This window comes from Sarcophilus harrisii, chromosome 1 (genome assembly GCF_902635505.1).
Source record: "Sarcophilus harrisii chromosome 1, mSarHar1.11, whole genome shotgun sequence".
Lineage (NCBI taxonomy): Eukaryota > Metazoa > Chordata > Mammalia > Dasyuromorphia > Dasyuridae > Sarcophilus > Sarcophilus harrisii.
In genome coordinates this window covers 242,166-269,640 of record NC_045426.1, presented here as the reverse complement: position 1 = coordinate 269,640, position 27,475 = coordinate 242,166, and the positions used below count along the sequence as shown (strand labels likewise).

At 39.3% G+C, this 27,475-nt stretch overlaps 1 protein-coding gene across 1 annotated transcript; it reads left to right on the top strand.

Annotated features, from left to right (window-relative positions):
* Positions 1 to 156: 156 nt before the first annotated feature.
* Positions 157 to 27,084, top strand: LOC111718993 (zinc finger protein 568-like). The gene is made up of 5 exons (XM_031949153.1): positions 157 to 184; positions 3,090 to 3,216; positions 4,123 to 4,218; positions 7,479 to 8,017; positions 26,893 to 27,084. Exons 2-5 carry the CDS (start codon positions 3,093 to 3,095, stop codon positions 27,082 to 27,084), a joined length of 951 nt encoding a protein of 316 aa, XP_031805013.1. The 5' UTR covers positions 157 to 184; positions 3,090 to 3,092.
* The last annotated feature ends 391 nt before the right edge of the window (positions 27,085 to 27,475 follow it).

The window sequence follows — 27,475 nt, the reverse complement described above, 5'->3', positions numbered from 1 at the left end:
AGGCTTTAGATGCTATTCCTGACTATTCTCCTGGTAATTATTCTGCTGAGACCAAAGCCCATTTGGAGGACCTCAAGAAAGCTAGCCTGGATATTTCATTTTGGCACCCAGTGTGGACTAAGGACATACACTCAGCAGGTTGAAAGAGGGAATGGGCCCTGGGAACCTCGGACCTTCTCCTCAGGTGAGTGCAGTCCATCCACAGACCTGACCAACCTCAGCAGGTTACAACCATTTCCATCAATATGGAGAATGGTCTGTGAAGCTGGGAGAGCCTTGTGTGTGGGTTATGTCTGTACAAAAAGAGGCATCAGGGGGAACACAGTAGGAACAATACTGCCCTGCCCTTCTATGTTTCCAGCTGATTCCTTGGGCCCTTGGTATCTTGGGCACTGAGACACATCACACATACTCCCTAAATTGGTGCTCTTCCCATCACAACAGACTGATCTGAGGTCTCCACTTTTTGTATTGACTATGTGGTTTTGGATATTTTAGATTAGAGTGAGATAATGTTCATTGTTTTCCAACTGTCAAACTATCCTTCTATCCCCAGTACCATACCCATTTGATCATAATGAATGGTTTTTTAGATAATTTTCTGTGGCATTTTGATAGGATATTGTTTAAAATTGGAGGGAGAAGACAAAGTTTATTCATTAATTTGTAATTTATTCTCTGTGGACTTCCCTTAGTTTCAGTATTGGGTGTGTTAGATTACTAAAAGGATTCTTGTAGGGTACTTTCTTATTGGAAAAATTAGTGGTAAAGTGTGGGTATTAAGTGTTCTTTTTTTTTTATTGTGTTCTTTATAAATTTTAGAATTTTCCTATGTTCTGACAAGTTGACTATTTCATACTATTGGTAGCATTTCCCTTGTTTTTCCCAGTTTCTTTAGTATAAAATGGAATAAAATGTTTTAATTATTCCTTTTATTTCTTCTAGTTTTCTTGTGATATTATTTTTCCATTTCTTATTTTATTTACTAATTTTTTTCTGTTTTTCTTTTGAGCAGATTAGCTAAGTACTTTCTCTATTTTATTAGTCATTTCAAAGAAGCCAATTTTAATTTTTTACTTCCAATTTATCTTTTTCCCTGATAATTTCAGTATCTGATCTTCTGCATTTACTTTTGTTTATTAATTTTTCTAATATTTTTCTAATGCATATTCTATTAATCTTCTCTTTTTCTATATTTATAATGTGTGATGATAAGTCTTTGTTTCTCCTCTGAGGACCACTTTGCCTGAATTTGCCTGAATCCCACAACAGAAATTGTGGGATATTATTTAATTGATCATTCTTATTCTCTTTTGCAAAGTTATTTTGTAAAATTTGTTCTCGAATCAGCCATTATTTACTATGATACTGTTAAATGCCCACTTAGATTTGGATCTTTTGTTGGTGATCCCTGAAATAGTTTCCATTCTCATTTCACTAAGAAATGAAAGGAAACAATGATTATTTCTGTTTTCTTACATTTGTCTGCAGTATCTCAGTATCCTAGTAGTTAATTTTTGTAGAAGTTCCATGTGTTGTAAAGAAATATGCACATTCCTCTCTTGTCCCATTTAGAAGATGCCAGAAGTCTTTTTACCTCTACTTTCTTAAGATATTGTCCATCTCTTCTGTTTTTATCCCATTCTACATTTTTTTTCATCCCCCTGTATTCCTTATAGTTTTCTTATAGATTCCCCTTCCTCTCTTGCCTTTTGACTACTATTGTTAGTTTTCTAATTTCATCCATTTTTCTTCCCTCTTTTAACAAAAATTTCCTTCCCTCACCTCACTGTCCATTTTCTTTTTCTGTTTTGCCTAGATTCTTGGTTTCTCTTCCATAGCTCCACTATTCACTTGCTCTATGTTTTGTCCCTGTACACTTCATACCATCAAAGCGTCCAAGGTTTCCATTCTGAGCTTTGTGCTGTGGGTGCTTTCTGCAATTGGCTTTAGGCCTTTCTTTCAGAATACTGTATCAGGGCAGGTGTCCCAGAGAACACTGCTTCTTAGCAGGGAACATCCCCTCCAGATATTCATACTTTCTTGTTGTCCTTTCATTTCTCCTCTGCATTTTCCTGGAAATCTCTCTTTTCTTTCTTTTCTTTTTTCCTTTTCTTTATTTCTTTTCTTTTCTTTTTTTCTGAGGCAATTGGGGTTGAATGATTTGGCCAGGGTCACACAGGTAGGAAGTTTTAAGTATCTGAGACCATATTTGAACTCACATTCTCCTATCTCAGGACTTTTCCTAGAAATCTCAATCCTTTGTCAAAACTGGCCTATTTCTCCAAGTGCTAGTTCCCTTCCAGGAGTGACAAGTCCTAAATTCCCATGCCTCAGAGTAGGTTACTTTTTCTCCTATAAGAACATTCATCAGTGGACTCGATCCCCAAAGTCAGGCCTCCTTCCTTGCTCTACTTTTTCCAACTTATGACCCTCCTCCCTGAGTATTCATGTGGTCTTCTCCTTGCTTATCTCAAAAGTGTAAAAAAAAATCAATAAACTCCTCAGTTGTTCAGAAGAGAAATAATAGAATAAAGGAAATAAACTGTGAGATATGGCTTATATATAGATCTTAAAGAGGTCAGGGAAAGAAATTCCTAGTTTCACAAAAACAGGTGAAAAATTCACAATGGCCATTCCCTTTGACAAAAGGTGGTTTATTTAGGAGGAGAGGTTATTGCTAAAATGCAGAGATAAAGTGGCAACCAGGAATAGGAAACATGAAATGAAGTTGGGAGAACAATATGGTTACCAAGGAAAAGCATTTGGAAGACTACATTGAAGGGAACATCCTTGGGGCCTGAGTAGGCCATTCCATTAGGACACTTCTCATCATAAAACATTCTCCATAATAATTCTATAATTTCTCAGCTTTCTTCTAACTGATCCTATAAAATGCTTTTCTCAACACTCAGTCAGACTCTTAGTGACCAAGAATTTAAGGGTTGACTCTGACACTCATAAAAGGATGACCTTTGGGGCAATTCTTTTCCCTGCTTTTCAGTTTCCTCCTGTAAATGGAGGAGGGCTGGACTTTTCAATTCTGAAGTATTTTTCAGCTCTACATCTTATGGCTTTTGATGGTTTAGGAGATGGTGACATTCAAGGATGTGGCTGTGGACTTCACCCAGGAGGAGTGGGGCCTCTTGGACCATTCTCAGAAGGAGTTGTATAAGGAGGTCATGCTGGAGAATGCAAGGAACCTGCTCTTCCTGGGTAAGGACATGTCTCCTGATTATTCCAAGTCTACAGTCAAAGGGAATATCTTCTCCAGTGTGCAGTGTTTTTGTTTGTTTTTGTTTTTGTTTTTATTTTTGTTTTTTTTGCGGGGGAAGAAGGTTATCAATTAGAAAAGGCAACGTGCTGGTCTTTGCATTGTTGGGTAGGTCCCTGAGAATGTCTTTTGATCCTGAAGCTTTCTCTTACCAGCTCTAAGCAGCTTCAGGTCAAACATCAAATCAGAATGGAAGCATCTCAACCATGGAAGTAATTCCAGGGGTAATTTCATTTAACCTCTAATTGGACACAAATTTTCTCTGTCTGAGCTCTGAAAATTGCTCAGGCAGATTTTCCTTACAGCTTATTTCTCTACAGGATGGTTCTAGTATTTGGAATATTCATCTTTTAAACAGTCATCAATTTGTAGCCCAAAGCATGTTGTTGTCTCTAGGATAGGAACTTTCTTTTTAATATTCCCTTGCAATTGCAGGAGAAGTGGTGGGAAAGAAGGGGAAGGGAATAAGCATTTCTTTTCACTTACTATTTTCCAGGTTCAGGACCCTGTGATTTCTATAAAATACAGTAACAACAATATTGTTTAAGAACAATTTCCAGCAAATAAGTTATTTTGATTATTCTAAATATCTAAATTAGCAATAAAGAACAAAAGAGGAAAGATGTTATTTATATACAGATAAAGGGGGGAAAGAGGGTTTGGCTCTTTCTCAGAACAAGTAGGACAACAGGATAATGTGACACATCCTGTTTGGAGTTACTTGTTTGTTAAGATCTAATGGGCAAGTATAGACTGATATGGGTGAACATGATGGGATGAATCTCAAAATAAAGAAGCAAATTACAAGCTTCTCTCTATCTTCATCCCTAACTGATTTCTATACCTAGGATTTCAAGTTCCCAGAGAAGATGTGATCTTTTATTTTAACCAAAGGGAAGCACCATGGATGCTGAACCAAGAAGGCCAGAGGAGCTGCCCTCCAGGTGAGTGAGGTGGAAGCAGGTGTATGCGAGTTGTGGTTACAAGAGATTTCCAGAAGTTACTAAGAAATAACTGATAGGTTTGGGGGAGAAGGACCAGTCTTGGAATTCTTTTTCAGATATTTTTTGACAGTGCCTTCCTGGGTCACTGAATCTCAGTTTCCCATTATAAAATAAGTAGGTTGTGCTCTGTGGCTCTGTAGATTCCTTCCAATGATTATTTATGACCCTATAAAAAGTTTGGAATTGGATCAAGGGAATTCTGCTGAAAGTACCAAAAGGAATTAAGTTTTCCAAGATGAGCCAATTCTTAGAATTTCTTCAAGTCAGCAAAAATTTAAGTGCCTGCTGCACCAGTCCCTGAGTTAAGGACTAGAAACAACAAGAGATACAAGGGTCATCCCCTGCTCTCCTGGAGTCCACAGACTTCCAGGGCAGACACTATACAAACATGAACAACACCATGAACCACAAAAGTAGATCAATTTAGTGCCTCACTAAATCATTTATTAGTGAGGATAATAATGGTTAAAGAAGGAGAGAACAACTGGGGAGGGAATAGTCAAAATGGAATCAAATGAATAGCATTTCTACAGCATCTACTGTGTTATACACTATGCTCTTACTTTATCTTCATGAGAACCCTAGGATTAGGAGTGATTGTTATGTGCATTTTAAAGAATAAGAAACTGAGGCAAACAGGATCCTATAAATTGACTAGCCAGTTTATGAGGTGCGAATAAAACTCAGGTCTTCATGATTAAAAGCTTTATCCTCTGTACCAGTAGCTCCACTCTGATTTATTTTTTTTTTCCTGGGGTAATTGGGGTTGTCACATGCCCAGGGTCACACAGCTAGGAAGTATTAAGTGTCTCAGTTCAGATTTAAAGTGCTCCTGACTGCATTCTGATTTTGAAACAAATATGAGGAAAATGCTCACACACATATGAGGTCAAAAATAGGAGGACAAGCTCCGATTTGTTAAACTCTAACCAGTCAAAAGAATTGCTGATTATATTTAAAGAGAGTTATTTTTCTAATGGCTCATGACAAACATGTAATTATTTGACAAATGTATTCAAGCATCAATTGCAAATATTGTTTCATGATGTTTTTTTAATATTTATTTAGTTTTATCTCTGTGAGATGGGTGCAAGAACCCCTTTCCCAAATTAACTACTCAGAGACATCTTCAGATACAAAGAGCAAACATTTATTTAGTCCCTGCAGGGACAGGCCCAACATTCCCAGGAGGCATTCCAGATCTTGCCATGTGCTAGACCTGAGCAGCAGGAAGTAGAACATCCTGTTAATTAGGAAAAGACCCAAGATTTGCATTGGATAGTATCTGCTTCCTGTGGGTCATGTTACTTCCTGTCCCTTGACTAACTTAATGTGACTTTCTGCATCCTAGGATTTGTTGTAATAAACAGGAGCTGTTGGAATACTCGGGAGCCACCTGACAGTGGCTGCTGGAGGTCCAACACAGACCTGCAGAATGGATCTCCTCTTCTGAGAGGATGATACAAGGAGACTGAGAGGAAGTGGCTGTTTTCTGACCTCTCTCATTGAGAGGCCATTGCGTTGCCTGACCTCTCTTCTCTTCCCTCTGCCTCCAGTTTATCTCATTCCCAGTCTGCAACACCTGTATCAGTAAAGGCTGCTCTGCAGCTCCTTCAGATGTTATTTATAATCGACAGCCGTGGAGGCTCTCAGAGAATTGATCTGTCCTTTAACAAGGGTTCAAGGCCTGGAAATGGGGATCATGTGACTTAATCTCAAACTGAGAAAACTTCACCAATCAGTCCCATTCACAACCTTTGAAAGGTAGAATGTAGAAAGATTTTGGTCTCCCATGATGTTTTCATAAACTCTGCTGTCCCTGCCTCCTTACCATGAGTTTCAAGTAGCCTGCCAGAACTGCTGCAAAAATGAAAGCCCAGGAAACCTCTTAATCAGGTGATTAGGGATTTGATGAGATGGGGTTGCTAGGTAACCCAGGAGTCAGATTATTATTCTGGTGCAGTGGGAGACAGTCCCAGAGGGTCTTTGCATGTCTGTGGCCATTTGTCCATGACAGTCTAACCTTCATGGAATGTTTCAAACAATGTCAGATCAAGTTGAGAAACGAGAGGAATATGTTGCACTTAGAAATCAGAATTTGATGTAATCACTGCACAATCCCCCAAAACAGTGTTTTCCTGATCATGATAGATTAAAATCTGCAGAAAGAGAGCTCTTGAGGTGGAAATGTGCACATACATGTTGTCTAAGAGGACATTTTATCTTTATAATTAAATCAGACAATGACTTACCACTTAAAGTGCCACTAACCAATTTGTGGGTCAAATTCCATGTATCATTGTCTCAATTCTTCAAGGGGATTGTGAACTTCTGAAGGGGAGAGAGTTGCAACAGTGGAACATGCCCTGCCCTTCCATACTACAGAATGATGAACTTCATTTTCTGTATGAGACACATGTTCAAATGTTGATAATTTCATCTATTTCTTAAAATTGTTCTTGTTCCGGGGATATGCAAGGGGCATTTGATGCTAATTTTTTCTAAAAGAAATGAGCAATAGTTGTCTAAAAAAAAAAAAATTAAAAAAAGTAATGGGTCAGAACAAAGTCTCAGGTTTACCTCAGGTAAACAAAAGCACAGTGTTAACATTCTGAATGTAATCTCAAATCATGTGACAGAAAAAAAAATTAAATGAAAAATGCTCATAAGGGAAATTGGTTAAGCTTATTGGTAGGGTTGTCATGATATAATTTGAGTATTCAGTATATAAGTAACCAGTGACATGTCTATGAAGAAAGGATTGAAAGTGCTGACAACGAATTGCAAAGGGAAAAATGGAGAGTGGAGTTAATTCATCAGATATTGTAGGCAGACCATGCCCATTTAAAGGTATGAATTCTAGTCTCAGCTGCTAGGATTTGGTCAAGTCACTCAGCCATTCTGAGCTGATGATCTGAGTTATACTTGTAATAAGAATGAAGGCACTTTCTGTGTTGTCACAGGTTGATTGTGTGAATCCATTGTAATTGTGCATGAAACTCATTAGAAATTGAGTAGTCCTTGGAATAAACCTAATGGGATTTTAAAATGATTGTTTCTGCTCGTTTTAGATTTTTCTTTTTGTCTGGGAAAAATAGAAATAATTGAGTTTCTGTTCTGCTGATGGAGGGGAGGGGATAAAATTTATATGTGCCCATATCATGTCTGTATTTATTTTATTGTTTGTTGTTGTTTTTCAGAAGATTCAATGGAACTTGAAATGAAGGAAACTGCTGCAGACTTAAGCCTTTATGTGGCAGAAAGTCACAAGCAAAGATTCATGAGTGATGGTCCCTGTGACTTGCCTTGGAGAGAAATCTGTGTGACAAGTGAGATCATGAACTCTGGAGAGAAGGAAGATAAAATAGCTTTTAGAAAAAGGAGAGCTTTTGCTAGACTTCAGGGTATCCACATTGGAGAGAAACTCTACGAATGTAAACAGTGTGGAAAGGCTTTTGCAAAAAAGGGCAGTGTTATTGTACATCAGAGAATTCACACTGGAGAGAAAACACATGCATGTTACCAATGTGGAAAGGCCTTTAAGCGAATGGAAAGCCTTACTGCCCATCAGAGAATCCACACTGGACAGGAACCTTATGAATCTTACCAATGTGGAAAGGGTGTTATAGACAGTAGATCACTTATTCTACATCAGGCATTTCACATTGGGGAAAAGCCATATGAATGTAACCAATGTGGAAAGGCCTTTAGGCAAAGGGCATCTCTTACTGTACATCAGGTAATCCACACTGGAGAAAAACCTTATGAATGTAACCAATGTGGAAAGGCTTTTAAATACAAGACAAATTTTAATGCACATCAGAGAATCCACACTGGAGAGAAACCTTATAAATGTAACCAATGTGGAAAAACCTTTAGGCAAATAGGAGCTCTTACTGCACATCAGACAATCCACACTAGAGAGAAACCATATGAATGTAATCAGTGTGGAAAGACTTTTACAAGAAATGGGACTCTTACTGCACATCAGAGAATCCACACTGGAGAGAAACCTTTTGAATGTAAGCAGTGTGGAGAGGGTTTTCGGTATAAGAAAAGTCTTATTGTACATCAGAAAATTCACACAGGAGAGAAACCTTATGCATGTAACCAGGATAGAAAGACTTTTGGGTATAAGACTAGTTTTATTCTGCATCAGAAAATTCACACAGGAGAGAAACCTTATGAATGTAACCAATGTAAAAAGGTCTTTATATATAAGAAAAGTCTTAAGGAACATCAGAGAATTCACACTGGAGAGAAACCTTATGAATGTAAGCAATGTGGAAAGGCCTTTATATATAGTAAAAGTCTTACTGGACATCAGAGAATCCATACGGGAGAGAAACCTTATGAATGTAACCACTGTAAAAAGGCTTTTAGGCACAGGGGAGGTCTTACTTCCCATCAGAGAGTCCACTCTGCAGAGAAACCTTATGAATGTAACCAATGTGGAAAGACCTTTAGGTACAGGGGAGGACTTACTAGACATCAGAGAATTCACTTTGGAAAGAAACCTTAGGAATGTAGGCAGTGTGGGAAGGCCTTTAACAAAGGGCACCTCTTACCTCCCATATGAGAATCCACACTGGAGAGTTGAATGTAAGCAGTGTGGAGACACTAATGAAATTCAAAGGTCATTTCTTCTTCTGGAGGCCCCAGACTGACAGGGCAGACACTACACCAAGAACTATGTAAAAAACAATCACAAGCCGGATAAAGTGAATAAATTAGTGTCTAATTAAATCATTTATTAGTGAGGAAAACAGTGGTTAATGAAGGAGAGAATGGGGAGGAAATAGTCAAAATGGAATCAAATGACTACCATTTCTATAGCACCTAATGTATGTCATGCACTGTGTTGTCTCATTTTATCCTCATGAGAAGCCTAGAATTAAGTGTCACTGTTATGCTCATTTTACAGTTTAAGAAACTGAGGCAAACAGGAGTCCTGAAAATTGACTAGCCTGTTTGAGGTGGGATTAAAACTCAGGTCTTCATGATTAAAAGCTCTATCCACTGTACCATCAACTGCATTCTGATTTATTTATTTATTTTTTGATGGGGAAAAAGTGACTTGTCTAGGGTCACAAAGTTAGCAAGTGTTAAGTACCTGAGTCCAAATTTGAACTCTGCTCTTCCTGACTGCATTTTGATTCGGAAATAAATATGAGGAAAATGCTCACACATGTATGAGGTCGAAAATCTGCAGACAATTGGACAAAGTCCCATTTATTAGTCCCTGCAGGGAGAGGCCCAGCACACCTAGGAGACATCCCAGTTCCTGCCATGTGCTCTACCTGACCCGTAGGAAGTAGAACACCCTGTTAAATAGGAAAAGAATCAAGCTTTTTCCATTGGATAGTATCTGTTCTTGTGGGTCATGTCAATTCTTGTAACTTCACTAACAATGTGACTTCCTGCATCCCAGGGTTCAAGGCCTGGGAATAGGGATCATGTGACTTTGACTCAAATTGAGGAAACTTCATCCAGTCAGTCCCCTTCAAAGCTTTTGAAATGATAGAATGTTTTCAGATTTAATTTTGTTTTTTCTACCACTGGTAAATTCACTATACTCTCACTGAAACCCTACAGAATGACCAACCCATGTATCCAACTAATTCTTTTGAGAAACTGCCCGAAAGGAGTGTAACATAAACAGAGGATCAGTTCCAATTAGAATACAGCCTTACAGATTTCAGTATTACTTGAAGATCTCTTTTTCTAACAAGGTTGTGGTCTCCCATGATGATTTTATAATCTCTACTGTTCCTGCCTCCTGACCATGAGCATCAAGTAGTTGGGTAGCACTGCTGCAAGAGTGAAAGCCCAGGAAACCTCTTAGGTGATTAGAGATTTGATGAGATTGGGTTGCCAGGTAACCCAAGAGTCAGAGAATTATTCTGGCCCAGTGAGAAACAATACCTGGGGACCTTTGCACTCCTCTGGTCATTTTCCCATGAAAGTCCAACCTTCCTGGAATGTTGCAAACAATGTCAGGTCAAATTGAGAAACCAGAGGAATATGTTGCACTTAAAACTGGTCAAGGTTTGATGAAATCACTGCACAATCCCCAAAATAGTGTATTCCTGATCATGACAGATTGAAATCTGCAGAAAGAGAGCTCTTGAGGTGGAAATGTGCACATGCATGTTGTCTAAGAGGACAGCTATCTTTATAATGAAATGCAACAATGATTTACCACTTAAAGTACCACTAACCAATTTGTGGATCAAATTTCTTGGATCACTGTCTCAATCCTTCAAGGGGATTGTAAACTTCTTAAGGGGAAAGCATTGCAATACTGGAGCATCCTCTACCCTTCCATACTACAGGATGACGAACTTCATTTTCTGTATGAGACACATTTTCAAATGTCAAAAATTTCAATGATTTTTTAAAATTGTTTAAAAACAGGGATACGTATAGGGCTTATAATGATATTTTTCTTTTTTAAAAACTTTTTTTTTAATATTATAACTTTTTATTGACAGAACATGGGTCATTTTTTACAACATTATCCCTTGCACCCACTTCTGCTCTGATTTTTCCTTTCCTTCCCTCCACCCCCTCCCCTAGATGGCAAGCAGTTCTATACATGTTAAATATGATATAGTATATCCTAGATACAATATATGTGTGCAGAACCGAACAGTTTTTTTGTTGCACAGGAAGAAATGGATTCAGAAGGTAAAAATAACTTGGGGAAAAAAAACAAAAATCCAAACAGTTTATACTCATTTCTCAGTGTTCCTTCTCTGAGTGTAGTTGATTCTGTCCATCATTGATCAATTGGAACTGAATTAGATGTTCTCTTTGTCGAAGATATCCACTTCCATCAGAATACATCCTCATACAGTATTGTTGTTGAAGTATATACTGATCTCCTAGTTCTACTCATTTCACTCAGCATCAGTTCATATAAGTCTTTCCAAGCCTCACTGTATTCATTCTGCTGGTCATGATGTTTTTTTTTTTTTTTTTTTTTTTCCTAAAAGAAATGAACAGTAGGTATTTCAAAAAAAAAAAAAAAAGTAATAGGTCAGAACAAAATCATTTCTACCTAAGGTAAACAAAAGCACAGTGCTAACATTCTCAATGTGACCTCAAATCATATAACAGAAAAAAAAGATAAAATGGAAAATGCTCACAAGGGAAATTGGTTATGCTTATTGGTAGGATTGTCATGAAATAATTTGAGTATTTAGCATATATGCAGCCAATGACCTGTCTATAAAGAAAGGATTGAAATTGCTGATAATGAATTGGAAAGGGAAAATGGAGAGTGGAATTAATTTGTCAAATATTGTAAGCAGGGTATGCCCATTCAAAGGTGTGGATTCTAGTCTCAGCTGCTGGGATTTGGTCAAGTCACTCAGCCATTCTGAACTGATCATCTGAGTTGTACTTGTAATAAGAATGAAGACACATTCTGTGTTTTCCCATGTTTTTTGTGTGAATCCAATGTTATTGTTCATGAAACTCATTAGAAATTCAGTCAACCTTTGTTAGGGACAGATCAATTGTCCAAAAGCCTCCACAGTTGTGGATCATAACATCTGAAGGAGTTGCAAAGCGGCCTTTGTTGATAGAGGTGTTGCTTGTGTACTGGGAAATAAATTGGAGGCAGAGGGAAGAGGAGAGAGGTCAGACAATGCAAAGGCCTCTCAGAAAGAGAGGCCAGAGAGTTACAACTGCTTGTCTCTCAGTCTCCCTTGTATCACCATCATTCTCTCACAAGAAGGGATCCATTCTGGACTGAGTTGCATTCCCAGCAGCCACGGGCAGATGACTCTCCATATCACAATAATCCTTGGCATGAAACTAATGGGATTTAAAAATGGTTGGTTCTGCTCATTTTAGATTTTTCTCTTTGCTTGGGAAAATAGAAATAACTGAGTTTCTGTTCTGCTGATGGAGGGAAGGGTATATAAATATATATGTGCCTATATCATGACTATATTTATTTTATTATTGTTGTTTTTCTGAAGATCCAATGGGACTTGAAATAAAGGAAACTACTACACCGCTAAGCCTTTCTCTGATTGAAAGTCACAAGCAAATATTCATGAGTGATGGTCCCTGTGTCTTGCCTTGGAGAGAAATCTGTATCACATGTGAGATCATTTACTTTGGAGAGAAGCAAGGTGGAGTACCTTTTAAAGAAAGGAGAGCTCTTACTAGACATCGGGGAATTCACATTGGAGGGAAATTCTATCAATGTAAGCAGTGTGGAAAGGCTTTTACAAAAACGGGCAATGTTATTGTACATCAGAGAATCCACACTGGAGAGAAACCTTACGAATGTAAACAGTGTGGAGAGACTTTTCGCTATAAGCCAAGTCTTACTGTACATCAGAAAATTCACATGGGTGAGAAACCTTATAAATGTCATCAATGTGGAAAGGCCTTTATATATAAGAAAAGTATTACTGAACATCAGAGAATCCATACTGGAGAGAAACCTTATGAATGTAATCAATGTGGAAAAGCTTTTAGATATAAGAAAAATCTTATTGTACATCAGAGAATCCACACTGATGAAAAACCTTATGAATGTATCCAATGTAGAAAGGCTTTTAGGCAAAAGGCATCTCTTACTGCACATCAGGCAATGCACAGTGGAGAGAAACTTTATAAATGTAACCAATGTGGAAAGTCTTTTACATATAAGAGAAGTGTTAATGGATATCAGAGAATCCACACTGGAAAAAGACCTTATGAATGTTCCCAATGTGGGAAGGCTTTTACACAAATGGAAATTCTTACTGCATATCAGAGAATCCACACTGGAGAGAAACCTTATGAATGTAAGCAGTGTGGAGAGACTTTTCGGTTTAAGACGAGTCTTATTGTACATCAGAAAATTCACACGGGAGAGGCACCTTATAAATGTAACCAATGTGGAAAGGCCTTTATATATCAGAAAAGTCTTACTGAACATCAGAGAATCCACACTGGAGAGAAACCTTATGATTGTAAGCAGTGTAAAAGGGCTTTTAGGCAAAAGAGAAGTCTTACTTCCCATCAGAGAGTCCACTCTGGAGAGATTCCTTATGCATGTAACCAATGTGGAAAGGCCTTTATGCAAAGAGGAGATCTTATTAGACATCAGAGGACCCACAATGGAGAGAACCCTTATGAATGTAAGCAGTATGGAAAGACTTTTAGGTATAAGACAAGTCTTACTTCCCATCAGAAAGTTCACACAGTAGAGAATCCTTATGAATCTCTCCAGTAAGGAAAGGACTTTATAAAAATCTGATTGGCTAGAACCAGATCTGAAGGTCAATGCATTAAAATAAGAAGGTATATTGGGAGAAGATGTGGGGGTATTGATGCCTTCTATATTTAGCCTTCTCTAGTTATAACTCTAAAGACATAGGGAGGAAGAAAATATAAAAGATGACTAGAGATAGCAGATAGGTTCTTATGCATATTGGATCCTTCTCCACCTGTTTATCTATTTGAAGGGCAGTCTGGTGGAATGTAAAGATGGCTAGATATGGATTCTGAAGACATGGGTTGATATTTGGGTTCTGTACCTCTGTGTTTTTTAGCAAAGTAATTTAATGTGACTTGGGGTATTTAAGAATTAGGATCTCTTCTGATTCTAAATTCTGTGGGGCAATTCAAAGAGCAGCTTGACGGTGACATCTACTCCTTCTGCCAATTCTTTCTGGGTCACCAGCTTCAGATTAGAGCTAATAAGTCAGATTCACTAAGTCTTCTGCATATGACGAATTTTGAGGCAGAAAGATATGAAGAATTCTAAACCTAGATCATTGAGTCACTCGTAAGTAAACAACTCTGCAATTCCTGTAATAGATGTCTTGCGATTTTCATTCAGGTAAAGAATTATGTTTAATTAAGGTGCTTTTAAGAATTAAAGATTTCATTTTTGAGATAACAGCTTACATCCATCAAATTGGTAATGTTGACCCCAAAAGTTGCAAATAGGTTTAAAGGTCTACAGGACTAGAGGAATAATAAATGTATGTAAGTATAAATTGGCCCAGCTATTGTACAAAATCATTTGATATTAAGATTTATTAAAAGGTGATCAAATGCCCATCTTTTGTGACACAAGAGGCCCCACTGCAAGGCATAAACTCTAGTTCAAGCTACACTAACATTGAAGAGTTTTAGTTTGGTCAAGTTTACTTTGATTTTTTTCACCACCTAAAAGAGACCCCAAAATGAAAACTCTCAGGAATAGCATAGTTAAATTTCACAATTATCAGGTCAAGGAAAAAATATTGCAATCAGCCAGAAAGAACCAGTGCAAATACTGAAGAGCCACAATCAAGATTACCCAGGACCTAGCAGCTTCCACCTTAAAGGATTGAAGGGCCTGGAATCTGATGTTCTAAAAAGCAAAGGAACTTGGATTGTGGTCATGAGTCAACTCTGCAGCTAAATTGAGCACCATCTTTCAGGGAAGAAAATGGACATTCAATGATACAGGTGAATTTCATTTATTTCTGATAAAAAGGCCAGAGTTGCACAGAGTTGAATTTTATTTATCGTGATCATATAAAAGGAAACTAGAGGTGGAAAGGGGATTGCACTGGAAAAAGGGGACAATGTAGGTAAAATGAGGAAATTACATTTCATAAAGAAGTAAGAAAGAACCATTATAATTCAGGAAAAAAAGGAAGAGGGGTGAATATTTTATGATTGTTATTCTCTTTTTTTTTTTTTTTTTTTTTTAATTTAATAGCCTTTTATTTACAGGATATATACATGGGTAACTTTACAGCATTAACAATTGCCAAACCTCTTGTTCCAATTTTTCACCTCTTACCCCACCCCCACCCCCTCCCCTAGATGGCAGGATGACCAGTAGATGTTAAATATATTAAAATATAACTTAGATACACAATAAGTATACATGACCAAAACATTATTTTGCTGTACAAAAAGAATCAGGCTCTGAATTATTGTACAATTAGCTTGTGAAGGAAATCAAAAATGCATGTGTGCATAAATATAGGGATTGGGAATTTAATGTAATGGTTTTTAGTCATCTCCCAGAGTTATTTTTCTGGGCATAGCTAGTTCAGTTCATTACTGCTCCATTAGAAATGATTTGGTTGATCTCGTTGCTGAGGATGGCCTGATCCATCAGAACTGGTCATCATCTAGTATTGTTGTTGAAGTATATAATGATCTCCTGGTCCTGCTCATTTCACTCAGCATCAGTTCGTGTAAGTCTCTCCAGGCCTTTCTGAAATCATCCTGTTGGTCATTTCTTACAGAACAGTAATATTCCATAATTTTCATATACCACAATTTATTCAGCCATTCTCCAACTGATGGACATCCATTCAGTTTCCAGTTTCTAGCCACTACAAAAAGGGCTGCCACAAACATTCGTGCACATACAGGTCCCTTTCCCTTCTTTATAATCTCTTTGGGATATAATCCCAGTAGTAACACTGCTGGATCTACTGGGATGCACAGTTTGATAACTTTTTGAGCATAGTTCCAAACTACTCTCCAAAATGGTTGGATTCGTTCACAACTCCACCAACAATGCATCAATGTCCCAGTTTTCCCGCATCCCCTCCAACAATCATCATTATTTTTTCCTGTCATCTTAGCCAATATGATTGTTATTCTCATCAGATTTGGCTCAAAGAGAATATTAGGCATATTTGTTTTCATGGAGAAACTTGTCTCACTTTTTAAGGTAGTGGGAAAGGAAAGAGGGAGGCTGAGAGAAGGGAAAACAGAAGTAGTAAGGGAAAGATAAAGCTGGAGGGCCGTTTGAGGGAAATGATGGTCAGAAGGAAAATACTGGGGAGGATGGAAAGGGGAAAAAGAAATAGAAAAGCAAACTTGAGGTAAACAAGATGGTAGGAAATACAGAATTAGTTATTTTAACTGTGAATGTGAATGATGTCAACTCTCACATAAAATGAAAGTGGATAACAGACTGAATTAAAGCCAGAATATTCCAATATGTTGTTCATAAGAAACTCATTTAAATCAGAATGATACATACAGAGTGAAGGAAAACGGCTGGGGTGGAATGTATTATGCTTCAGGTGAAGTAAAAAAAAGCAGGGGTAATGATCCTGATCTCAGATCAAACAAAAGCAAAAATGTGTCTAATTAAAAGAGTTAAAGAAGGAAACTATATCTTGCTAAATGGTACCATTGATAATGATGTAATATCCATACTAAACATATATGTAATAGGTGATATAGCAACCAAATTCTTAGAGAACAAGTTAAGATTTGGAGTCCAGCTCCTGTAGTGAGATGAAGGGTGTGGAAACATAACTGGGCCAGGCAGAGAAGCCCAGATAAACTCTTCAAAGTTTATTAATCAGAGAGACATTTATATATATAAATACCTCAAATGACTCAATGTTTGGTTGCCTTATTATTTGTGCATAATGTTTATTTGGTCTCCATTTTCATTCTAAATTGGTTCATATAAGTTTTCCACATGTGTGTATGTATGCATACACATTCAATTATATATTCCTATATATATTTACACATGTACATATATACACACATCTTCCCATATCTATGTATACTTGTAGGTATTTCTATATGTGTGTTCCCTGTTGTATTCATATATATGTATAATGTACATGTGATGTACATTTATATGTGTGTGTGCGTGTATTACCATAGATGTGTATTTAGAAATATATCCCTAGGTCTTTCCCATATTTCTCCCATGTACATCATTCTGCTGTTAGTGGACACTCCTTTTGTTCCCAGTCCTTCATTACCACAGATTCTGCTATCAGTACTTCTCTCCACATTGGATCTAAGCTTCTGTTTTGGGCCCTCTTGGGTAAAACCTTTTATTTTAGAGGAAGAAATTGAGGATTATGCAAACTTTGTTTTTTCTATTTTTGCTTGAGTTGGTGTTCAGTGAATAACAGAACTAAGATATTTTTAAAGGGTAAATTGTATAAAAGTATATCCCTCCTCCTCAGAAATACCCAAGGAAATTTAAAAATATTTCCATTTTAAAACATGTCTCTGCAAAAGAACATGGCTTTTTGATATACCTCCAAAGTTAGACAATAAAAATTGCAGATAAACTGCATTTGCTTAATATCAAATCATAGAATTACAGCTTCAAAGGGATTTAGACATCATCTTGTCCACTGCACTCATTTTAAAGATGAGAGAACTGAGATATAATGAGGTTGAATTTCTTGCTGAATATCCCATAGAGAAATGGGGTTTAGATAACCTCATTACTCAGACTGGAGATAACCTGGCCTCCAGAGAGAATAATGGAAGAGTGTGGGCCAGCCACCTGGACTCAAGATGGAAGTTGGGAATATAGAACCATAGAACCCCTATATATATATATATATATATATATATATATATATATATATATATATATATGTTGAACAGGACAATTAGGCTTCAAGCAGTTGTAGAGATTATCACCAATCAGACAGCTAAAGCACTAGATCATTTGGCAGATGGCTCTCAGTAGTGTTATCTTAATCTCTTATCTGCATACCTAGTTTGATTCCATTGATAACCAGAATAGTCCAAAACTCATTATCTAGAATGATTAGATTGGAAGAGAAAGCTGGGTCTGTTAGATTGATGGTGTGGCATGAGGAATTCCACTGGGAATGTGAAGTTATGTTACAAAAATTTGAAGAGATCTCAATGTACAAATAAGGGGGGCTGAACAAGATGAAGTGAGATTTTCAAGACCGTTGTGAAAATCGAGTAAGGAAGGCTTCATCTACTTCAGAGTTTGAGTAGGCCTGAAGGAAATTGAGCATTTAGTCAAGGGCATACTTAAGTCCCCTTCCTGCTATCCTCCCATGACATCATTTTCTCCCCATTTCAGGCAAATATGGGCAACTATGTATTTATTGGACAAGTTCAATTTCTTGGGTAGTTCCCACGTTAAGAATGTAAGATCCTCAGCTTATGAGGATGAGGTCAGTGGTTGGAGGGGGTATTTTCGTTAGGGAATAAAAGTGTTGACCTTGCCCCCAGTGGTGCTTCCTCCCTTCCATTGTCTGCTCAGGGGGTGGGACACCCTTCTCTTGAGAATGTATAATAAACTTTGCTTTGCTTCTTAAAAAAAAAAAAAAAGAAGAAGAAAGTATCCCATAGACATGAAGTGGCCTAGCTAAGATTAAAACTCAATTTTCTGTCTTTTTCTTAGTCTTTCATTCTTTTTTTTTTTTTTTTTTTTTTTGGCGGTCTCTCTCTGTCTCTGTCTCTCACTGTGTCTCTTTCTGTCTCTGCATATGGCATTTCCTTTCTCTCCCTTTTTTTTTTTTTCTCTCTGACTGTGGCTTGCAATCTCTTTCTCTGTCTTTGCCTGTGTCTCATTTTCTCTCTATCTCTTTTAATCATTCATTTCTCTCTCTTTTTCACTTTCTCACTCTCTGGCTCCAGCTCTTTCTCTTTTTCTGTCTGTTTTTCTGTATGTCTGTCTCTAACTCTCTAACACTCTCTCATTCTCTTTCTCTCTCTTCTCTTTCATTCTCTGGCTCCCTCTATCTCGTTTTCTCTAATCTCTTTTAATCATTTGTTTTCTCTCTTTTTCACTCTCTCACCCTCTGGCTTAAGCTCTCTCTCTGGTTCTGTCTGTCTTTCTGTCTGCCTCTGTCTTTCTAATACATTCTCATTCTCTTTCTCTCACTCTTTTATTCTTATTCTTTCTTACTCTCATTCTCTGGCTCTCTGGCTCTTTCCCCCTCACTCCCTCTCCCCCCCACCCCATTCTGTTTTGCTCTCTCTGACTCTGTCTCTGTTTCTCTCTGTCCCTTGGAATCACTCTTTTTTTTTTTTTTTTTTTTTTTTACTGTTTCACTTTTTGGCTTTCCCCATATGTCAGTCTGTCTGTCTGTCTCTTTATATCTCTCTTTGACTGATCCTCTCTCTCTTTTTCTCTGTTTCTGTTACTCTTTTCCTGTCTCTCTGCCTCTTTCTTACTCTGTTCCCTTCCCCCCCCCCTTCTGTTTATATCTGTTTTTCTGATTCTCTCTTTTACTTTCTCTTTTGCACACTCTGGCTTTCTTCCTCTCTCTCTGGCATTTTCTTTGTCTCCTGATCTCTTGTGCTGCTCTTTCTGATCTACTTACTCTGGCCAAATGGTTGTCTCTATTTGTCTGTTTCTTTCTATTTTTTAAAAATAATTTTTAAAATTTCTCTTTCTCACTCTCTTATTATCTGGCTCCCATCACTCTTTGTTTCTCTCTGTCTCTCTCTCCTTCCCTCTCTCCCTCTCTCCCCCTCTCCCCTTCTTGCAGTGTTTTGCCCTGCCTCTGTCTCTCACTGTCTCTTTTCTATCTCTTTTAATCATTATTTTCACTCTCTCAGCTTTTGGCTCCTGCTTTCTTTCTGGGTCTGTCTGTCTCTCTGTCTCCATCTCTCTTACTTTCTCATTCTCTATCTTACTTTCCCTTTTATCTGTTCCTCTCTCTGTTTATATCTGTTTCTCAGACTCTCTTTCTTTTCCCTCTCTCTCTTATTCTCTGGCTTCTCTCAGTTTTTGTCTATCTATCTTTCTCTCTCTGACTCTTCTTTTTCTCTCCATCTGTTTTTTTCTATCTCTCTAGCTCAGCCATTTCTTTTTTGCTCTTTTTCAAAGAATCCTTCAACATGTATGGAATAGAGAGAGATAAGGTGAAGAACTTACAGGAATGTATGAATTCTTTTTCTGTATTTTATTTTCATTATTTCTCTTTTTGCCCTATGACCTGTATATTATGTGCAGACTCATATTTACTTGAGCCTTGGCCAGTTAGAAATATATTTACTTAACCAGAAATGATGACATTTATTCTTGTTCAATGTTATCAATATTTAGATTAGTAAATGCAGTCAGCTCAGTAATCTGAAGTTTGAAGGTCTGAATGATGATTCCTCTGGGAATGAGGGAAACAAAGCATTCTGTTCTAATCTGCCTTTGGCACCAACGTTTAACATTCAGTTAGGGGAGAGGGCACCGATTTCTCAATGCTCCCCAACCTATGATGTAATGCTTTGTAACCAAACATATAAAAACTGCATATCTTTCCTAAATCTTTAGCCCTTCTACTGCGCGCTTTCTCTCTTTCCCTCCTCACAGTGGAATTGCTCATTCTCATGAGAATTTATTAATAAATAACTTTTCTGCTTTCTACTGAGCGATCTCTGAGTAGTCATTTTGGGTAAGGGTCTTCTACATCCCTCACAAACATAAGCAATAAGTTGTCTCTGACACACTCTCTGATGCCAAAAATCAAATTAAAAAAAAAAAAAAACAAATAAAAAAAACCCTAAAACCACAGGTTTTCCCCTTCTGGTTTAAAATAGAGGTCTGTGGATTGTGCTAAATGTCCAAAAGTAACTGTCTCCCTCTAGTGGTAGCAATCTGTAAAAGCAGCTAAATTAAATTGCTAAAAGATACATCTAATTAAGTCACTAGTGGAGAAGTGGATTAAAATTTCTTTCTCTTCGATATTTCTTCCTGTCTCTGTTTTCTTTTTGTGTTTCTCACTCTCCCCATATCTGGCTTTCTGTGAGTTGTTCTCTCTGTCTCTGTCATGTTTGTTGTTCTTTCTTTGAGTTTCTCTTTTTCATTCTCTTTTGCTTAATCTCTGACACAATTTCTCTGATTGTGTTTCTTTCTCTCTTTTTTAACATTCTCTCTCTGTGTGTGGTTCAATCTCTCAGTCTGGTGTTTTCTTTTTCTCTTCTCTCTCTGCTTCACTGTCTACTCTCTCTGGCTCTGGCTCTCCCTTTCTCTTTTCCACTCAATCGCTTTTAATTGTTCTTTTTCCTTCTCTCTTTCTCACTGTCTTTCACTGTCTGACTTTATCTCTGTCTTTCTTTTTGTCAGTGTCTCTTTGTTTCTCTCTTCCCCGGCCTACTTCTTTGACTTTGTTTCTTATTCCATCTCTCTCATTCTCTGGCTTTCCCTCACCCTGTGTTTCTGTCTGTCATTCAGGCTCTCTTTGTATCTCTCTCTCTCTCTCTCTCTCTCTCTCTGTCTCTCTCTCTCTCTGTCTCTCTCTGTCTCTCTCTCTCTCTCTCTCTCTCTCTCTCTCTCTGTCTCTCTGTCTCTCTCTCTCTCTCTTCCTTATCTCTTTCTCACTCTCTATTTCACTCACTGGCTCTCTCCTTCAGGCACATTCACTCTCTCCTCCCTCTGACTTTTGCTGGCTTGTTCTCTCTGCCTCTCTGCATATAGCTTTGAGACTCTCTAATCTCTCTTTCCTTCTTTCTTATCCTTTTTCTCTCTCTCACTCTGTCTCTTTACATCTTTCCAACACTTTTTCTCTTCTTCCCTTTTTCTCTCTCTGGCTAGGTCTATTTTGCTATCTCTTGCTGTCTCTCTGTCTTTATAATCAATCTCTTTTAATTGTTATTTTCCTTCTCTCTTTCTCACTGTCTTTCACTGACTTATTCCCTCCGTCTGTCTTTTCTTGTCTCTGTCTCTCTTTGTTTCTCTCTTCCCTCTATTTCTCTGACTGTTCCTTACTCCATCTCTGCCACACTCTGGCTTCCCCTCTCCCTGTGTTTCTCTTTGTCTGCATTTTGGCTCTGTTTGTATCTCTCTCTCTTGCAGTTTCTCTCTCCCTCTCCCTTCCCCCCCGCCCCCCCCTTTCTCTCTCACTGACTCTCCCCTTCAGGAACATTCACTCTTTCCTCCCTCTGGCTTATGATGGCTTGTTCTCCCTAACTCTCTCTATATGTACCTTTGAGACTCTCTCTCTCCTCTCTCTCTGCTTCCTTCTTTCTCATTCTGTTTCTCTCTCTCTCACTGTCTCTTTACATCTTTCTGACACTCTTTTTCTCTTCTTCCCTCTCCCTCTCTCTAGCTAGGTCTGTTTTGCTGTCTGTCTGTCTCTATCTCTTTTCCACTAAATCTTTTTAAATTGTTTTTTTCTTCTATCTTTTTCACTATCTTTTCCTCTCTGACTTATTCTCTCTGACTTTCCTTGTTTTTATCACCCTTTATTTCTTTTCTCCCCATATTTCTTTGATTCTGTTTCTTACTCCATCTCTGTTACTCTCTGGCTTCCTCTCTCCCCCATGTTTCTGTCTGTCATTCTGGCTCTCTTTGTATCTCTCTCTCTTGCAGTTTCCTTTTTTATTTCTCACTCTCTATTTCACTCAATGACTCTCTTTTTCAAGAACATTTACTCTCTTCACATTCTGGCTTATGCTGGCTTGTTCTCTCTGCCTCTCTCTGTACTTTTGAGACTCTCCCCTCTCTGTTTCCTTCTTTCTCATTATTTTTCTCTCCCTCATTTTGTCTCTTTACATCTTTCTGACATTTTTTCTCTTCTTCCCTCTCCCTCTCTCTGGCTATGTCTGTTTTGCTATCTCTTGCTTTCTGTCTCTGTCTCTTTTCCACTCAATCTCTCTCTTTTTTTTTTTCTTCTCTCTTCCTCACTATCATTCACCCTGTGACTTATTCTCTGTGTCTGTGTTTCCTTGTCTCTGTCTCTCTCTATTTCTCTCTTCTCCCTATTTCCCTGACTCTGTTTCTTTCTGTTTGTTCCTCCATCTCTCTCACTTTCTGGCTTCCCCTCACCCTGTTTTTTTTTTTTTGTTCCATCTTTCTCACTATCTTTCACTGACTGATTCTCTCTGATTCTTTCCTTTTCTCTGTCTTTGTTTCTCTCTAACCCTTATTTGACTCTGTTTTTTACTCTGTCTCTCTCACTTTCTGGGTTCCCCTCGCGATGTGTTTCTTTCTGTCATTCTAGCTCTCTTTGTATCTCTCTCTCCTGCAGTTTCCTTTTCTCTTTCTCTCTGTTTCTCTGTTCTCTGTTTCACTCACTGGCTCTCTCCTGGCATATTCACTCTTTCCTCCCTCTGGCTTATGCTGTCTTGTTCTCTATGCCTCTCTATATAAGTCTCTCTCTTCTTTTTCTCTCTACACTTCCTTCTTTCTCATTCTTTTTCTCACTCTGTCTCTTTGCATCTTTCTGATGCTCTTTTTCTTTTCATCCCTCTCCCTCTTTCTGGATAAGTCTGTTTTGCTATCTCTTGCTGTCTTCCTCTCTGTCTCTTTTCCATTCAATTTCTTTTAATTGTTCTTTTTCCTTCTCTCTTTCTTACTATCTTTCAGTCTCTGCCTTATTCTCTCTGTCCTAAAGTTGTCTCAATTTTCATTTCTCTGATTAATAATGACCTGGAGCATCTTTTCATGTGGCTAGAAATAGTTTCCATTTCTTCATCTGAAAATTGTCTTTTCATTTCCTTTGACCATTTATCAATTGGAAAATGGCTTGATTTCTTATAGAGTCAATTCTCTCTATATTTGGGAAATGAGGCTTTTATCAGAACCTTTGACTGTAAAAATGTTTCCCCAGCTTATTACTTCCCTTCTAATCTTGTCTGCATTTGTTTTGTTTGTACAAAAGCTTTTTAATTTGATATAATCAAAATTTTCTATAATTTCTATAATTTTCTAGAGATCAATAATGATCTCTAGTTCTTTGGTCACAAATTCCTTCTTCCTCTCAGAGATGACCAGGGTGGGGGGTGGGAAGGGGGAAGTGGCCCAGAAGGAATTTAAGTGAAGTTTGGAAGGAGTTTAGGACAGAAGAGGGGATCTTTAAGTGGTGGGTTGCAGGGCTTAGGCAGGAGAGGCCACAAGAGTCCTAAAGTCCTGGCCCTGGGGTGGGAACGGGCTAATGAGCTCTTCCATCCAGAATGGACTGGGCTAGGCTCTTGGTACTAGGAAGACCTAATCAGAGTGAGCTGCTGGGAAGCAGAAAATCCTTGATCTGGGATGTAGAGGGCCACAGATAATGAGGGAGCTCTGAATGACATAGAAGACCCTTCAGCCCAGAGGAAACCTGCTAACAATATCTGCTTTGCCTCCCCATTTTCCCTTTGGAATTTTCACCTGCCTTCCTGAGTCAGGGAGGGCATGACCTACTTGAAGCAAGGATACTTACAGCAGGGTGCTTATAGTTAACACTTACTCAGTGTGATTCATGAGATAATGGTTCTCTATCTAGTTCACATTTACTTGGTGTGCTATAATGTTGTGATCACTCTGGCATATACTTAATGTGATGTAATGATGTAATCATACTGAGATATTTAAGTGCTGAGAGGACTAGAGATTGGAGGACAGAGAAAACTCGGAGAGATCTCAGACTAAGACTCAGAGAGAGCTTGAACTAAGAGTAGACCCAAATGAGGACTCCGAGACAGAGCAGACACTGAGGAGACACAGAACAGACAGAAGAAAATGGAAACAGAAACAGAGATCTTCCTGGTGGCTCTCCTGTCTCATTCACTCCTCCACTTAAGAACAAGACTGGTCCCAAGATCCCCCAGAGAGCCAGTCCAGACACTATATTTTGGCGCCTAACAGGGGCCTCTAGAAGGATACTACATGTATAAATCTATGCCTTCCACTGCAATTAGGAACATCTTTGTCTTCTGGAAGCTAACCCCCTGCTTGCAGGTCCCAGGTAGGTCTGAGGCAGTGCCCCCCACATTTCCTAGTTTCAGCTGACTGCCCGGGCCATTGGGTTTCCTCCTGACTTTGTGGTGAATGTCCTCTAAATCTAACAAGGTCTACCTTTCTACCAAGCCTACTTGCTCAATGAGCTCCCACCCCTAAACCTTTTCCAGACTCCTATTCCCTTCCCAGATTTGGGTCACACTTTTCCAGACTTCAGACTTTGTCCATAGAAATCCAGGAGTCTCTATTTCAGCCTTCTAATCAGGACCCAGGGGTCCCATTTCCCTGTCTCTACCTCATGTTCAGAGATCCACATGTCCTGGCTTCCCAGCCTTTTGTCTAAAACAAGTATAAAATTCAAGCGTCCTCCTTTCAAACCTAGGCCACTTTAAGGATTCAAGAGTCCTGCCTTGCTACCTCCAGGACCTCACCTTGGACACAGTTCCTAAAGCTCTTTCCTGCTCTTCCTTATCTGATCCTATAGTTCTTGGGGTTGTTGCCATCAGCTCCCTGGCATGTGGCTCCCTGTCTCCCCTTTTCCTTTAGAGACTCCAAGAATAAACTATGAGATGGTCTCAGCAGTCCTCCCCAGCTCTTAAGTAGACCTCCCATTTTCCCAGGCTCAGCTGTTCCCCTGGAGCACTTCTGTCACTTGAGTGTCTCTGACCTCCTGCCATGACCTATACTGGTCTGTCTTCCCCCTGAGATCCTAAAACCTGCTCCTCAAACCTCCTACTTCCCTAGCCTTTTCTTCTCCCAGAGCCCTCAGAGTGGAATCCCAGGCAGAATTTTGTCCCCCAGGCTCAGGCTTCGAGTGGTCACCACCAAAGGCTTAATTCAAAGATTTTCTTCATCCCCCACTTCCGTGGCACTCCTGCTTCCTACACTAAGCAAGCAGTCTGTTTTCTGAATGATGATGTGTGTAGTAACTGGGGAAAGGTGACAAAGGCAGGGCAGAGGACCAGGTTGGGGGAGAGAGCTCTGAATCGGGAGCCACTGAGGTTCTGACTGGTCTCATCCTATCTGGGATCCCAAAGTCTCCCTTCTTCCTCTGGGGTCTCTGTAAGAGGATGGGGAGAGAAGGGCAGAGAAGACAAGAAATAAAAGAGGGAGGGGAGTAATCTTCATAACACCTTCATTTCTGATCTGGACTTTCCCTGAATTCTGTAGAGTCTCTCATATGAGGACGGACCCATGGCCTTTGTACCTCCTGGAGGACTTCACTCCCTGAATCCTTGTAGCCTGGCCTCCCACATAGGGAAAGGGGAAAGTCTTCTCCTCCTCTGGGATGCTTCTCCCTCTCCAGCTTCATCTTCTGAGGACCCAAGCCTGGCCCAAGCAGGGATTGGGTCAGAGGCAGACACCCAAAGTGGAGTGAAATTAGAACAGTTTTAATGTGGGAGCCCCAAATAGCAATCTCCCAGACTATGAACACCAAGGCACTCAGGCTGGGACTAAGAAGATGGAGTGGGGAAGCTGAGCTTTTCCATGCAGAGGTAAAGGGAGGAACTCTCCCGGGGGGTCCTGGCTTTCTCATGGCTTTCTGAGAGACTTAGAATTAAAGCCCCCCTTAGTTAGGTGTGACCTCTATTAATAAAAGCTTTGGTTTTTGCTACTCTGGGAGTCCTTCAAGAGTGGGAACAGTAGGACCCTGAGATAAAAGCCTGGGACTAGAGGGAGAAACTTGATAAAATAGAGTCACTTTGGTTGCTTTCCTACCTGCACAGGGAGTCTGGATCCAAAGGGAATGGGCCCTGGGAGCCTCGGACCTCCTCCTCAGGTGAGTGCAGTCCATCCCCAGACCTGCCCGTTCAGCAGGTCACAGCCATTTCTATAGACATGGAGGAGTGGCTGTGAAGCTTGCAGGGCCTTGTGTGTGGGTCATTTTTGTACAAAAAGAGGTATCAGGGAATACAGTAGGACCAACACTGCCCTGCTCTTCTATATTTCCAGCTGATTCCTTGGGCCCTTGGTATCTTGAGCACTGAGACACATACTACACACACCCTAAATTGGTGCCCTTCTCATTACAACAGACTGACCAGGTCCACTACTTCATGGTGAATCTCCATCCCACTGGGATCAGGCCTGCTCTGTCTGGGCCCGCCATCACCCCCCTACCTCCCAAAGTCCTTCCTGGCTCCTCTTGATTTCCTATGGCCAAGCTCTCCTTGTAGCCCTTGAAGCTCCTGGAAAACCCTTCACAGACTCTTGTCGCAGCAGCCTGGGAGCAGATCCTGGAAGACTTCCCAATTCTTGTCCTGGGCAGTGTGCTCATCAGAGCAGGAACTGTCCTCCTGGGGCTGCTCATGTACTTCTGCCTCAGGTCCCACAAGCCTATTCAGGTCTCCCCAAATCCCTCTCCTTGATCATTTCTTGGTTTAGCCAAAAAGCATTGAGAAAACCTTTAGGTCCAAGCCCAGGAGTTCTGGGGTCTTCCTGCTGCTCTGGTGCTTCTAAGACCCACCCCGGCACAGGGACTGATCTTTACCATTTCAAAGAGGCTGCTGGGATTCTCCTTGCCTCTGTTGTTCTTGGACACTAAGACTGTGTGTCCTGATACTATAGAAACTGGTTTTCTGGTGGTTTAATTTGGGTTCCCCCATGCAGAGAGCCAGGAATCGGCAGAAGCAATGAGAAGAACAGGGAGAAAAGGGAGCACTGAAAGAGCCACAGGCTGGATTATTGATTATTCAAGATTTAACGTTCTTAAACACACATACCAGTGATATTTCCTCATCATAACACACATTACTAATG

Excerpts from the sequence above, each read along its gene's own strand:
- LOC111718993 (XM_031949153.1), top strand. The coding sequence starts at position 3,093 with ATGGTGACATTCAAGGATGTGGCTGTGGACTTCACCCAGGAGGAGTGG. Across the intron at positions 3,217-4,122 it reads AAGGAACCTGCTCTTCCTGG|GATTTCAAGTTCCCAGAGAA; the intron begins GTAAGGACATGT and ends TTCTATACCTAG. Across the intron at positions 8,018-26,892 it reads CATCTCTTACTGTACATCAG|CCCTTGAAGCTCCTGGAAAA; the intron begins GTAATCCACACT and ends CTCTCCTTGTAG.